The 14,045-nt window shown below is 30.0% G+C and overlaps 2 protein-coding genes across 3 annotated transcripts in view; both read right to left on the reverse strand.

Moving 5' to 3' along the window:
* Positions 1 to 3,967: 3,967 nt before the first annotated feature.
* On the reverse strand, positions 3,968 to 5,588 carry LOC102592932 (UDP-glycosyltransferase 73C1-like). The gene has a single exon (XM_006354351.2). It carries the CDS (start codon positions 5,515 to 5,517, stop codon positions 4,051 to 4,053), a length of 1,467 nt encoding a protein of 488 aa, XP_006354413.1. The 5' UTR covers positions 5,518 to 5,588; the 3' UTR covers positions 3,968 to 4,050.
* Positions 5,589 to 10,593: 5,005 nt separating this feature from the next.
* The window catches only part of LOC102585738 (uncharacterized), a 9,615-nt gene continuing 6,163 nt past the window's right edge, over positions 10,594 to 14,045 (reverse strand). For both annotated transcript variants that reach the window (XM_015311840.1, XM_006354334.2), the window contains 9 exons: positions 13,239 to 13,452; positions 13,097 to 13,154; positions 12,960 to 13,016; positions 12,549 to 12,794; positions 11,927 to 11,991; positions 11,780 to 11,836; positions 11,595 to 11,688; positions 11,099 to 11,239; positions 10,594 to 11,018 (listed from right to left, as the gene is read on the reverse strand). In XM_015311840.1, coding sequence (XP_015167326.1) covers positions 10,842 to 11,018; positions 11,099 to 11,239; positions 11,595 to 11,688; positions 11,780 to 11,836; positions 11,927 to 11,991; positions 12,549 to 12,794; positions 12,960 to 13,016; positions 13,097 to 13,154; positions 13,239 to 13,452 — 1,109 coding nt within the window. In that variant the 3' untranslated portion in view covers positions 10,594 to 10,841. The remainder of the gene's footprint in view (positions 11,019 to 11,098; positions 11,240 to 11,594; positions 11,689 to 11,779; positions 11,837 to 11,926; positions 11,992 to 12,548; positions 12,795 to 12,959; positions 13,017 to 13,096; positions 13,155 to 13,238; positions 13,453 to 14,045) is intronic.

Genomic DNA, 14,045 nt, shown 5'->3' on the forward strand with positions numbered 1-14,045 from the left:
TTTTTTTTTTGAGATTGAAATGAACAAATATAGAGGACTTTATGTTGTAGGTGTTATCAACTATGTTTGAACATCCTCCTTAAATAGAGATTGGGGGATTTTTCAGAATAAAAAAATAAAAATACATAGTGTAATAATTTTTCCGTTTTTATGATATGTCAAATCAATATAATTGTATGAAAAACACTGCAAAAGCTTCATAAAGAGATAAAAACGTGAAAAATATTCCTCTTTGTAAAACATAATTTTTTCTTCCACTTTATAAAGCATAAGAAAAAGTTCTACTTTACAAAGTGTAAGAAAAACTTACACTTTATAAAGTGTAAGAAATAGTTCCATTTTATAAAAGTGTAGGAAATAGTTCCGTTATATATTAAAATATACACGTTATGGGACTAACGGAAAACGTTTTAGAATATTAGATAAAGTGAAATTTTTTCTTCCACTAAGCCTATTTTAGTTACTTACTAAAGTAATGGTTTATTTTGGTCACTTTTATGTTTTTGTGGCCTATTTAGGTTCCCAACTCACTTTTTGGTGCTTTTTGAGGACAATTATTTAACTACTTTTGTCTTTGTTTTAATCTATTTCCTCAACTTAGCATAAAGTTGTCATGACCTTAAAATTTGTCCTCGTATTAATGTCACATATATCAATACAACTTTCCTTAGTTTTATCACTCAATTATTAGATATAGGTTAATTTTAAAGTTGCGTACAATAGATTTTTATAGTTTTTTCTTCGAACTTCATATATATTGAAAACTTGATGTATCGAATTTTCTCTTCTTTTTTTTTAAATTAATGACGCTCTAATATAAAAATCTTGGATGATAATTATATAAATTTTGAAAAGTTACATATTTAACTGCTCAATCAGAAATGTTAACAATCAATAAATTGTTAATTCGATTGGCTATTTTTTTTATTTTATTTTTTTGGATGGCTATTCAATAAATTTCTTTATAAATTTCACCTCTATACAAGATAGAACTATCACTCTTATTTCCATCTACACTTAAGTTTGTCCAATTAACAATGGCTACTTCCCTATCTAAACAACTTCATTTTCTATTGATACCTTTAATGTCTCAAAGCCATATAATACCATTAGTAGACTTTGCAAAATTACTAGCACTTCATGGAGTCAAAGTCTCAATTATCACAACACCTATCAATGCCAAAAGGTACAAATCAATAGTCACACATGCTATAAAATCCAATCTAAAAATCAAACTAATTCCTCTTCATTTTCCAAGCCAAGAAGTTGGATTACCTCAAGGATGTGAAAATTTGGACACACTCAAATCACTAGAGTTGTTTAAAGATTTCTTTTTGGCTAGTGAAATGATGCAAGAACCACTAGAGAAATTAATTCAAGATTTGGAACCAAAGCCAAGTTGTATCATTTCAACTAGTCCTCTTATTTGGACTCAACAAGTTGCTAATAAATTTAAGATTCCAAGGTATATATTCCAAACTATTTCTTGTTTTACCCTCTATTGTTCTCACATGCTAAATGAAACAAAAATACATGATAAGGATTCATTCTTGATTCCTAATATTCCACACAAGATTGAGTTTACAAAAGGTCAAACATTGAATGGCAATATAACAAAGCAATCTCAAGATATGCAAAGTATTATAGACCAAATTAAACAATCTCAAGACTTGGCTAGAGGTACTTTGATTAATACTTTTGAGGAATTGGAGCCTTGGTATGTTGATTCATACAAGAAAGTTGTGAACAATGTATTTTGTGTTGGTCCAGTATCATTATGTAACAAAGAAATTGATGAAATGGTTGATAGAGGCAACAAGGCTTCAATTGATGAGCATATTTGTTTGAAGTGGCTTGATTCTATGAAGCCAAAATCAGTCGTGTATGCTTGTTTTGGTAGCCTTTGTAGCATTTCATTCTTGCAAATGAAGGAAATTGGATTAGGGTTAGAGTCATCAAATGTACCTTTTATTTGGATAATTAGAGGGCTAAATTTTACATTAGAAGTCGAAAAATGGCTAAGGGATGAAAATTTCGAAGAGAAGGTTAAAGGAAGAGGGATGATTATCCGAGGTTGGGCCCCACAAGTTCTAATATTAACTCATCCATCAATCGGAGGATTTCTGACACACTGTGGATGGAATTCAACTTTAGAAGGAATTTCATGTGGTGTATCAATGATTACTTTTCCTATGTTTGCTGAACAATTTTACAATGAGAAATTCATCGTAAATATTTTGAAGATTGGGGTTCGAGTTGGAGTTGAAGTGAGTATTAACTCTTGGAATGAAGAGAAGAATGGAGTGTTGGTTAACAAGGATCAAGTCAAAAATGCAATAAATCAATTAATGGATAAAGGTTTAGAGAGTGAAGAAAGAAGAAAAATAGCAAAGGATTTGGCACATATTTCAAAGAAGGCAATACAAGAAGACGGTTCTTCATACTTGAATATCAAATTATTGATTGAAGATGTCATGGATCAACTTAAGAATAAAGAGAGGGAAGCCAATAATGTGGCTAGAACAATGTAAAGTTTGTATTAGAAAAGGGTTATTTTTGTAATGACAAGAAAAGGTGGTCAAAATAAGTGTCATTTCTTGTAGTGTAATGTAATATGGAGTATCAAATTATATTATTTTCCTTTTATTTACTTTTTTTTCAAACTTAATTTACGTGATATACTTTTCTTTTTTAGTCTATTTCAAAAAAAATTCTTTTTTATAAAGTTTATATGTAATCAAAGAGCGTCACATTAAGACTTTCGTTAAATACAAACAAATAAGAAATCTATATCATTGCCCTCGTGTGAGCTCGATACATTTTGACATTTTTCCAAACACTTTTTGTAAGACTTTGATTAATCCGTATCAACGAAAAAACCTACCAAGGCTTCACAACTAAGTAGAAATATTTGATAAAGTCATACATCTGAATAATATATTCAAATATATTTTTAATATGTGAAAAAAATAGCTTTGTCTACTTTGGACATTCAATTTAAGAGGCTTAACACAATAGTTTTAATAGTCAACATTGAGTCCTCAATTTAAATTTGATTTGTTGTTTGTAACATTTGACTTCAATAATAGTGTGCTTTATGTTTTCTTTTTGTTTTGCGTTTCAAACAAAAAAATAAAATAAAATGTGTTTTAATTAGAATGATACATCATTAACATTTTAGTTTAATTGATGCTCTTTTAATGTATTTATTTTCACTTGATTTAATCATCAAAGTACTTAAATGGAGTATCAACTTTATGAATCTCGATCTATTCTAAATAGTTGATAGAACTATAGAGAGTAATCAATATCGAAATTATCAAACCTCACAAATCAAAATAAAAAAGTGAAAAATTGAACCATACCAAATTATTTCAGCATAGTATTGGTTTAACATTTTATAAAATCAAAAATATCGAATCATTATCTTTTAAAATAGATTTTTAGGTTCATTTGTGGATATATATAGGCCACATATTTAATAAAGGTACAAGGAAAAAATTGTGCTACAGATGATACGGACTTCTATTGTTGAAATAAGAGTGTTGTAATTAAAATTCATACACGTGTCTTATTTCTTAAAGTGTTATCGTATTTATATTGAATCCTTTAAAATACATTATTTTTTAAAAAATTGACTCACACGATTCGATATTTTTAAAAAATTCGAGCAATATAGATTAAAACATTATTTTTTATCGATCGTAAAACCAAATCTTATCCTCGATATTGCGACTAGACCATAAGAAAACATTAGTAAAGAAACATTTTTTTCTATATAAAGTTATAATTTTAGTTCATATATCCCATGTTTGTCATTAATGCTCCCTACCACAAACTACTGCATTGGTCCCTGTGGGCCTACTATTTAGTTTTCATTCATTAATATCTATAAAATATTATGTCCTTTTAACAAAAAAAAGGAAAAACTTATTAAAAAAATTAGAGTATGCTATTGTGGAAATACATTGATAACTTCAATAGTTTATTAAAATTTATGTGAATGATTGTGACGACTCTTCAAATTTTATTCAATTGGTTGTTTCCTCTTTATTTTTGAGTACATGCATGCATGACATCTTCAATCAATAATTTGATATTCAAGTATGAAGAACCTTCTTCTTGTATAGCCTTCTTTGAAATATGTGCCAAATCCTTTGCTATTTTTCTTCTTTCTTCACCCTCTAATCCTTGATCCATTAGTTCCTCTATTGCTTTCTTGACTTCATCTTTGCTAATCAACACTCCACTCTTCTCTTCATTCCAAGAGGTAGTACTCACTTCAACACCAACTCGAACTCCAGTCTTCAAAATATTTACGATGAATTTTTCATTGTAAAATTGTTCAGCAAACATAGGAAAAGTAGCCATTGGCACGCCACGAGATATCCCTTCTAGCGTTGAATTCCATCCACAGTGTGTTAGAAACCCTCCGACTGATGAATGAGACAATATTAGAACTTGTGGGGCCCAACCTCGAATAATCATCCCTCTTCCTTTAACCCTCTCTTCAAAATTTTCATCTCTTAGCCATTTTTCGACTTCTAATGTAAAATTTAGCCCTCTAATTATCCAAATGAAAGGTACATTTGATGACTCTAACCCTAATCCAATTTCCTTCATTTGCAATAATGAAATTTGACAAAGGCTACCAAAACAAGCATAAATGACTGATTTTGGCTTCATAGAATCAAGCCAATTCAAACAACTATTATCCTCATCAACATAAGCCTTGTTTCCTCTATCAACTATTTCATCCATTCCTTTGTTACATAATGATACTGGACCAACACAAAATACTTTGTTCACAACTTTCTTGTATGAATCAACATACCAAGGTTCCAACTCCTCAAAAGTATTTATCAAAGTACCTCTTGCCAAATCTTGAAACTTCTTCATGTTGTCCACAAGACTCTTCATATCTTGAGTAGATTGAGGCAATTGAGCTTTTGTAAACTCAATCTTGTGTGGGACATTAGGTATCAAGAATGAATCATCATCCAACACAAGGGTATCTTGTATTTTTGTTTCATTTAGCATATGAGAACAATAGAGGGTAAAACAAGAAATAGTTTGGAATATATACCTTGGAATATTGAACTTATTAGCAACTTGTTGAGTCCAAGTGAGAGGACTAGTAGAAATGATACAACTTGGCTTTGGTTCCATATCTTGAATCAATTTCTCTAGTGGTTCTTGCATCATTTCACTAGCCAAAAGGAAATTTTTAAACATTTGTAGTGAATTGAGTGTGTCCATATTTTCACATCCTTGAGGCAATCCAAATTCTTGGCTTGGAAAATGAATAGGTATTAGTTGAATATTTAGATTGGATTTTAGAGCATGTGTGACTATAGATTTGTATTTTTGGGCATTGAGAGGTGTTGTGATAATAGAGATTTTGACTCTATGAAGGGCTAGTAATTTTGCAAAGTCTATTATTGGTATAATATGACTTTGAGACATTAAAGGTATCAATAGAAAATGAAGCTCTTTAGATAGGGAAGAAGAAGCCATTGTTTGAGAAAAAAAATTGTGTTCAAAGTGTATGAGGAAATCGTTAAATGGTGAAATTTATAAATAAGGAAAATTGTATTGAGATATGTGATGGTTAGATCACATTAAATGGATGTGACTAATTTTATGGCCAAAAAATAGGGAAGTGAATCCAAACAAAGGAAATTAACAGGTTTTGTCCCTTAAATATTATTATTTTTAAAATGGTCCTTTCAATTGATCGATACATGCATTTTTTATCCCTCCAATCTATGAAACTTCATAAATTAAATAAATTATTTAAGTTCTAATCAATCATTGATACCAATGTTTTATGCTTAATTTAGTATTGTTACTTCATATTTGAAGATAATGTAGCTCTGGAAAAAAAGAGAGTCTAAATATTAGATATTTCTTATGTAGGGATGAAAAACACATTTTTTAGTTAGTTGAAAGTTATAGCCAAATATTATAAGGACCTAAATTATAATTTATCAATAATAACGGAAGTGTATTTATTCCTAAAGAAAAAAAAAAGTACTAATAGACTTTTGTGTTATTATCCTCAAAAGTCTCCAAGTATGATATACCATGGGTATATTTTACGATATCACTTTGTATTTTATTAGGCAATCACTTTTTTTTTCATATTTAAAATTCATATTGATTTCGATTAAATTTGAATTCATATATTAGAAGATTTATTTTTTAAAGCAGCACTTTTAGAGAAAATTTAGACTTTTAGAATTTCAATATATAAGATTAGATTTCTAACCATATCTAAATAATAAATTAATTAAAAAACATAAAACAAAAAATGAATTAAAGTAAAACTTGATCAATTTTTTGTAACATCCTTTCCTTAAATATAGTGTTTTAATTAGCATGATATATCTATCCCTTGATTTTCTCCCAAAACGTTGGTCACTATTTTGGTTGTTATCAATCTCTTAATTAAGCTTATTCATCTCCTATTTTGGTTCTTCCTTTCATTTCTTTCTCTAGGAAATTTGTTTACTGCTTTGAAAACTGATATAATTTTTATTTGAAAATTATTTTTTTAAAATAAAATAAGTGTTCATATTCCTTAAATATGTTCTTATTTCTTAAATTTGTTTGTTTCTGGAATATGTATTTTTTTTGTAATATATTTTTTTAAACGAATATTTTCTTTTGTAGGGACTAGGGATCAACATAAAGTTGACAATGAATTTCTATTTGAAAAAATTACTTAATTTTCAATTACCATCTTATATAAGGTTCTTTATTTTTAAGAAAAATGAGTATTCTTATTTCTTAAATTTGTATAATTTACAATTAGCATCTTATATATATAAATATCATAAATACAAAATTTAAACAAAAAAATCATTAAAATAAATCAAGTTTATCGGTTTGTATAGATTTTTCATACGGAAATGAAATGAGTATACCTTGTTACATAATAATTCACACTGTAAATTTAAAAGAGGTATCATTTCATGTATATAATAAGTATATAATCTAATTTTTCTGGTTAACTTTAACTAATTCTATTAAAATCAGTTTATATACCACCTTCATATATTAAATAATAATAATATTTTTTGATAAGTCAGTGCATGTAATTTTTATACAAAATTCATTTATTACCACGAACTTGTGTATATAATTGTTATGTAATTGGATTTAAACACTACAAAAAAAAGTGAATTACATGGGGATTTTCCTGAGAATTAGTATGAAAATTTGCAGCAAAATAAGTTTCTTGCGGATTTTCTTACTAATCCTTAGAAAAATCCTCATGTAATTCACATTTTTCCTGTAGTGAAACAAATTCATATTGTATATGCCATTGGTATATAAGTAGAATTCCAATAAATAACTAATGTAGATATAAAAATGCAAATTGCATACCATATTCATATCAATATATTTTGTGAATATAATTTATATTCGATTAGTATATAAATAAAACTCCAATAAATAACTAATATGAATAGAAAAATTCAAAACTTTTGTGTATACATATGATAATTGATATGTAACTGAATTTCAATGGTATAAATTAATTTACAGTGAATATTACGTAATCGCTTATGTATACAAAATTACGTAAATGAAAAAATAAATATGAAATATAATATAGAATAGTTGCCCTTTTTGACCCTTGGTGGCTATGCTGAATTTTCAGTAATTGGTATGCTGAATCTGCTAACCAAATTTGATTTTTAAATGAATTTATATTTGGCTGATTCACGTAAATATCTCTTTTCATATTATTTTTAAATAATTTATTGTATGATATTCTATGAAATTCGCTACTATAAAAATATTTCATTTTCTCCTATTCTCGGATACATCACTTTTACGCGATATATAAAAACATGTGTGTCTTGTATCGATAAAAGTAATGTATCGGGGCACGTGTATCAGACGTCGAGTGATATATCTGAAATCAAGACACGGTGTATCAAAACGTTGAGTGATGTATTCGAAATCGGCACGTGAAGTATATCGGAACGTTGAGTGATGTATCCGAAATCATTAAATTTTAAGGAATTTTGTAATTTGAAAAAAAGTAAGTACATGATGTAATTAGTTCTTAACAATATATGATTTGTGTAAAATTACCTATATTTTAAAAATGTGTAATATAATATTTGGAACTTTTAAGACATTAGACTATTCTCTAACTTCTACAAAGTTTTAGACTGCGTTCTAATATTTTCTTAAAATTTTAATTTACTCAAAATGATTTTCAGATCATGGTCCAAAGATTCATTAATTACAAAAATAAAAATATATGGTCATTAAATAAATAGTTATTCAAAAAAGAGTTTATGGACCTTTTAAAATAAATTAAAATTATGACCTCAAAAAAGGATGTTTGTGTAAATTTGATTGGAGAATTAAATATTGGCATTCCCATTCCCAAGGATTTTTCATCTCCAGTCACATGGAGAATCAAATAATTGAGGTCCTTTTGAGTTTTGACCACAATTAGTTTTGTCATTAATTGATAAAACGAATATCTAGAATTTGAACTAAATAAATTCAACCATTTAAATATTACTATAGAAACAATTAAACTTTTGTCATTTAATTTATCAAAAAAGTATTAAATATTTCTTTGTAATTTTTGCATAGAAATATATAGTTTGTATGGAAAATGTTGGCTTACGATTACACCCCATATATAGCAAACAATGGGGTGGGACATAAATTAAACTATATTTGAAAAAATTATATTTGAAGTTGAAGTTGAAGAATAGTAATTTAAAAATCAAGTGACATTTAGACATGTATTCACCTGATCGATCGAGAAAATGTTAAAAAATTTGAGTGTGAATTTCTTTTCTTCTGATTTTGAAAAACTTATCTTTAAAAACTTACCAAGAATCATTCTAAAGTGTAACCGAACATTATTTTGAAAAAAATAAATTAAATTGATGTCCAAACATACCTTTGGTAAGCTAATAACCAAATGATAGTGCACAAAATTATACATTTATACCTCTCTAAATAATAATCCAATTTCATATACAATAAAATCTTTGAGTTTTTGACTTTTTGTCAAGTTATTTATAACTTTTCTCAACTTGTACCACCACTAATTTCAATAATCTAATTCTTAATTCAATTTACTTTGCTATTAATAAAGCTAGTACAAGTAAAAACATCACACAAAGTTTTGATTATTCACAATGATTAATTCCCAAGATAAACTTCCTATTAATTACTCTATTGTCCCAAAGCCAAATAATACCTTTAACAAATTTTGCAAAATTATTAGCTCATCATGGTTATAATTACAATGCTTCTATCAATGAGCATAGTTGTTTGAAGTGGCTTGATTCAATGAATTCAAACTCTTTCATTTATGCTTCATTTGGTAGCCTTTGTCACATTTCATTCTCACAAATAAAAGAAATTGGATTAGGTTTGGAATCATCAAATGTCCCCTTTATATGGATAATTAGGGAACTAAATGTTTCATTAGAAGTTGATAAATGGCTAAGTGATGAGAATTTTGAAGAGAGGGTAAAAGGAAGAGGCATAATTATCAAAGGGTTGCATGTGGTGTACCGATGATTACTTTTCCTATGTTTGTTGAACAGTTTTACAACGAGGCGTTAATTGTTAATGTATTGAAATTATTTTACTTTATACTTTCAATTTTGGTCTAAATCACAATTCGAATTCACTAGAGTTTAAGACACAATAAACAATATTGAATGAGTGTTTATCTCATGAAATGGTATAGTTCCAGTATGATGTTAAATATTTTTGTATACTCTTTATTAGCCTTTGAGTCAATATGTTAAAGAGTGTTTCCTCCTTAATTTTGTAGCCATTCTTGTCCATCTATAAATAAAACATCCATGTAGAGCCCAGAATAACTTCGACCAAGAATTTAGCTTGATCTAAGTAAATTGTCTTTCTTAGATTTCAAAATTCATAAACTCAAAAGGCTAACTCCGACTATAATTATAGGTTATAGGTGTGAGCTGTGAAATCAACCATTAATTTCTAGACCCTACATGACAATGCAGGATGCTTCGTAAATCAAATTATACACCCTTTTTTCATGAAGTGATTACATGTAAATTTCGGTGATAAACATTATTTAGTAAACAGATCATCGTAGTAACACATGATATATATATGAATTCTTTATTGCCAATATGGTGAGTTCATAATGAAAGTGTAATGCAATGTTATTACTCATGTGTTTGTTTATTTGGAAAAGTTGAATACTTCAAAGGTAGGGTTTTGGACTTAGGCAGGTGGAATTAAGTATACATGTATATATATGGCATACCAAAAATGAGCACTTTGTTCAACCAAATGATGATTATGCCATAATAAATAATAGCATCTATAGATCAAATATTGTTGTACAAAAGCTATTGAGTTTCCGCAAATCAATCCAGCACAAACAGACAATACCTTGATAGTTGAATCAAGAATGTTTTGCAATCTATATGTACATAATCACAGTACATAGTAAATGAAAGCCAATGTATCAGTAAAAAATAAGAATTAGCGACGAACAATTTATGTAACTAAATAGGAAAATATTGAATAAATGTGTAAGAAAAGAATAAAGGAAGGTAATGGCAACACTAATTTGATATTAAGAGGTGGTGGAAATTCATTAAGATATCAAAACTCTTTGTGGGCTAAATTTATTACCTGGCATATAAACATGCAACCAGCTATAACTTTTGAGTAATAAGAACCTTCTTTACAAAAATTTGATACTCTCAAATCCATCCCTCTTTGATAAAATAAGACTCAAATATACATATGTGATCAGAAATCGCTCTACAAAATGGGGGGGAAATCATCTTTGGCTACCTCTACTCATCTGGTGCATCACTTTCAGTTTCAGTTTCAGTTTCAGTTTCAGTTTCAGCTTCAGCTTCAGCTTCAGTTTCCTCATGCCGAATGATTCGACATTTAGGAACCATTTTTTCCAGCATACATGTTCCTTTGAAGGTAATCAATTGCCAACAGGTTTTTTTGTAGCTGACAAGCTGCAATGTAAAACAGTTGCTTAGAAGAAGAAATAAAAAAGGGCAATCGTTTTGTATTTGAAGAAAAGATGCAGATATACCAGATCTGGTGGTATCTCTTTGAATCCAAATTTCTCGGTCCATATTGACATTGCTTCAACAGCAGAAGGGAGTATAAATCTTCTTACATTCAAAAATGCAAGCAATTTCTCTATGCAGGAGAGGAGCAACTGAAAGTAACCCTATAAACATTCAAAGCATACAATTCTTAACTTTTGTACATTTCAAGAACAATAGCAGAAGAAATATCACTCATAAGATGTATTTCACGATTTCTAATAAGCAAGAACAATGATTTCCCATAAAAGCATCATCACAATTCACAATCATCTGGCCAACGTGAAAATGTTAAATGCATTATGCTGCCAATCAATGTTTCCGCCATGGCAAAATATGAATTAGGATTAGAGTGGATGTTAAGGGACATCAAGTTTAGATCTAAAATGTATCTTAGTATTTAAAGCAACAAAAACTGAGAGAAGGTCATATGATAGAAAATAAATGGTGTCATTTTCCTGAACAGTTACACAGCTTTACCTGGCCCTGGCTACCAATACGTGTTGCCACAAGAGGAAGCTCTGCCATATCCTGACCAAAAATACGGAGGATCCCTGCTGATACTACTATTGAACTGCATGATAACCAAATAGCCTCGTAAGTTATGGAAAATGTGCTTTAAAATGAGAAATTTCAAATGAAACAAATTGCAACACAGTTCTTACTTTACTGTCAATATAGCACAGTACATCCCCCCAAAGTCTTGGCCCCTAATATTCCTTCTGCAAGGAGAACAAATATCATAGATAACAATGCAATGGCAAGATAAATGAAAAATCCAGTTAACTCAGCATAATAACAAAGAAATTTACCCATAGACCATAGATGGAATGAAATCACGTCCAGTTGCCGAATCAACAATAGGATCAAAGCAATCCTGAAAAGTCATGATGATGATGATTCTAACTTTTCCACTCATTTTTCATTGGAAAAATAAAAGATACAATCTAAAAATAGTTTTAGAACCCTTTAAGTAAACAGAGAAAATCCAAAACGAACTATTCACTAAACATCGCAGAATAAGAAATCACAAACATCTATTGGAGCATACAAGAAAAGAATATGATGAAATAACATCAAGAGAACATTAAATCAACTCGGACTACAAAAGGAAACGGCCGGTAAAATTCCACGAAAGAAAGCTACCATGAAAAATAGGCATGACAAGTCTGTTTCGCATGATTAGCAAATTGTTTGAAGCACCGATTTTCATTTCTTAAAATTAAGCTTAATTAGGCAACATCAAAATCACAAAACCAAAGTTCAAAAAACTGATGCACGAGCATAAAACTGAACCCTACTCAACAACAAACCCATCCCATCTAGATAAGTGACTAAACCGTCTTAAGCAGCTTCACACAGTCAACGTGGTTATCATATCCTAAGTCTGCTCACTGTAAGTTTGGACAAAATAAACTCAGGGCTAATGCTTACATGGAAGATTGAAACAGCTTCTGCTAATAACACTCTGGTTTCACGAGAAGTAATTTTGCCACTGATAAGTCTCCATCTCACATCTAGATCACCAACAAAATCCATACGTTTTTCCTTTAGCTTCATCCTTACTGCACCTAGGCAAGATTCTGACAGTCTTTCTTCTCCTGAGTTCAGTGAATTTTGCAGTGCAGAATATATCCTCTTGCAATCCGCACAGCAGAACCATTTTCCTTTAGGCAACTCCTGTTGCAAGTTGCATTAAATTTTAACTGGAGAATCCATAAGTAAATAATTTTATAAAGGAAAAGAAAGAGAAAAAAGGGAATTAAACATAATAAAGGAGCAGGAATCCTGGACAAAAAATGGAGATCTACCATGAAATAATCCTAAAAATGCAAATGGACTAACCTTTAACTCTGCTATCTTGCGTTTCTTCAAGCAGCCAACATGATATTCCTTCTCACACTGGATATGAAAGGTAGGAAAGGATTTTAATCATAGAACTTGGTCGAATAAGGGATTTATAAAAAATGTAGAGGAAATACCTGGTCACAGAGGATAACCGTGCGTGGACCAAATCCAGACTTGCTAAAATCATAACACCTGTATACAAAAAATATGCACTTCATCATACTACAAAAACTAAGACATTAGGCTTTAAACAACTTCACAAAGTAGAGCAACTACCTGCATAAAGCACATGCTATAACTTCTGCCTCTTCTGGGTTCTTGACAGTACGCATGCAACGCTTACTTATTTGATCTATGGGGTCAATACCAGAAATCCTCCCAGCAGCAATGGCATTAGCATTGTGCTCCACAAACTTCTCCCTCTGAAACTTGTTTTCACAATACTTACAGTACCATTTACCACGGGGAACAGCTGACAATGATGCACACTCTGCATAGATAATTGAAAACACACATTAATGCCACTTAAATGGGATTTTGAAATCTTAACAACAAAGAAACCAGAATTTCTAAGTGGTGAAAGAAAGAAAAAAGAAACAAAACAAAGACTATGTGCTGCTCACCTAAATGGAGACACAGCTTATTTGTCATTATAGGCAAATATATAGGATAAGTAGACAACTATAGGTGCCTTAATTTTTTCTTTTATTTTTATAGATGAACAGACAGTTGTGTACCCAAACCTTTATGGGAAGAATTACCATGTGCTTTGTGTGGGGAGGGGAGCAGCTACCTGAACACCACCGTCATTAAAAAAAAATAGTAACATATACTTGTGATAATAGATTTTATTTATCTCCTTTGCTAAGGTAGTGGGAGGAGGAGGGGGGTTGTGCCCCATTTGTCTAACTCGGTGCTCTAATGCCAAACCACAAATTTGTGAGCAGATGTCATGAACTGACCCAACACACCTTCCCAACACCAGAACTAGAGATGACAATGTCGTTTCTTTATCTCTTTTGCCTATCTTACTCACACCTTTCCAGTTCCTCTCCCCATCCTCCTTCGGTGGGGGGGCGGGGG

The sequence above is a fragment of the Solanum tuberosum genome, unplaced genomic scaffold (assembly GCF_000226075.1).
Source record: "Solanum tuberosum cultivar DM 1-3 516 R44 unplaced genomic scaffold, SolTub_3.0 scf00177, whole genome shotgun sequence".
In the NCBI taxonomy this organism is placed as follows: domain Eukaryota; kingdom Viridiplantae; phylum Streptophyta; class Magnoliopsida; order Solanales; family Solanaceae; genus Solanum; species Solanum tuberosum.

Bases quoted from the DNA above. Each gene is read 5' to 3' on its own strand.
- LOC102592932 (XM_006354351.2), bottom strand. From the start codon at position 5,517: ATGGCTTCTTCTTCCCTATCTAAAGAGCTTCATTTTCTATTGATACCT.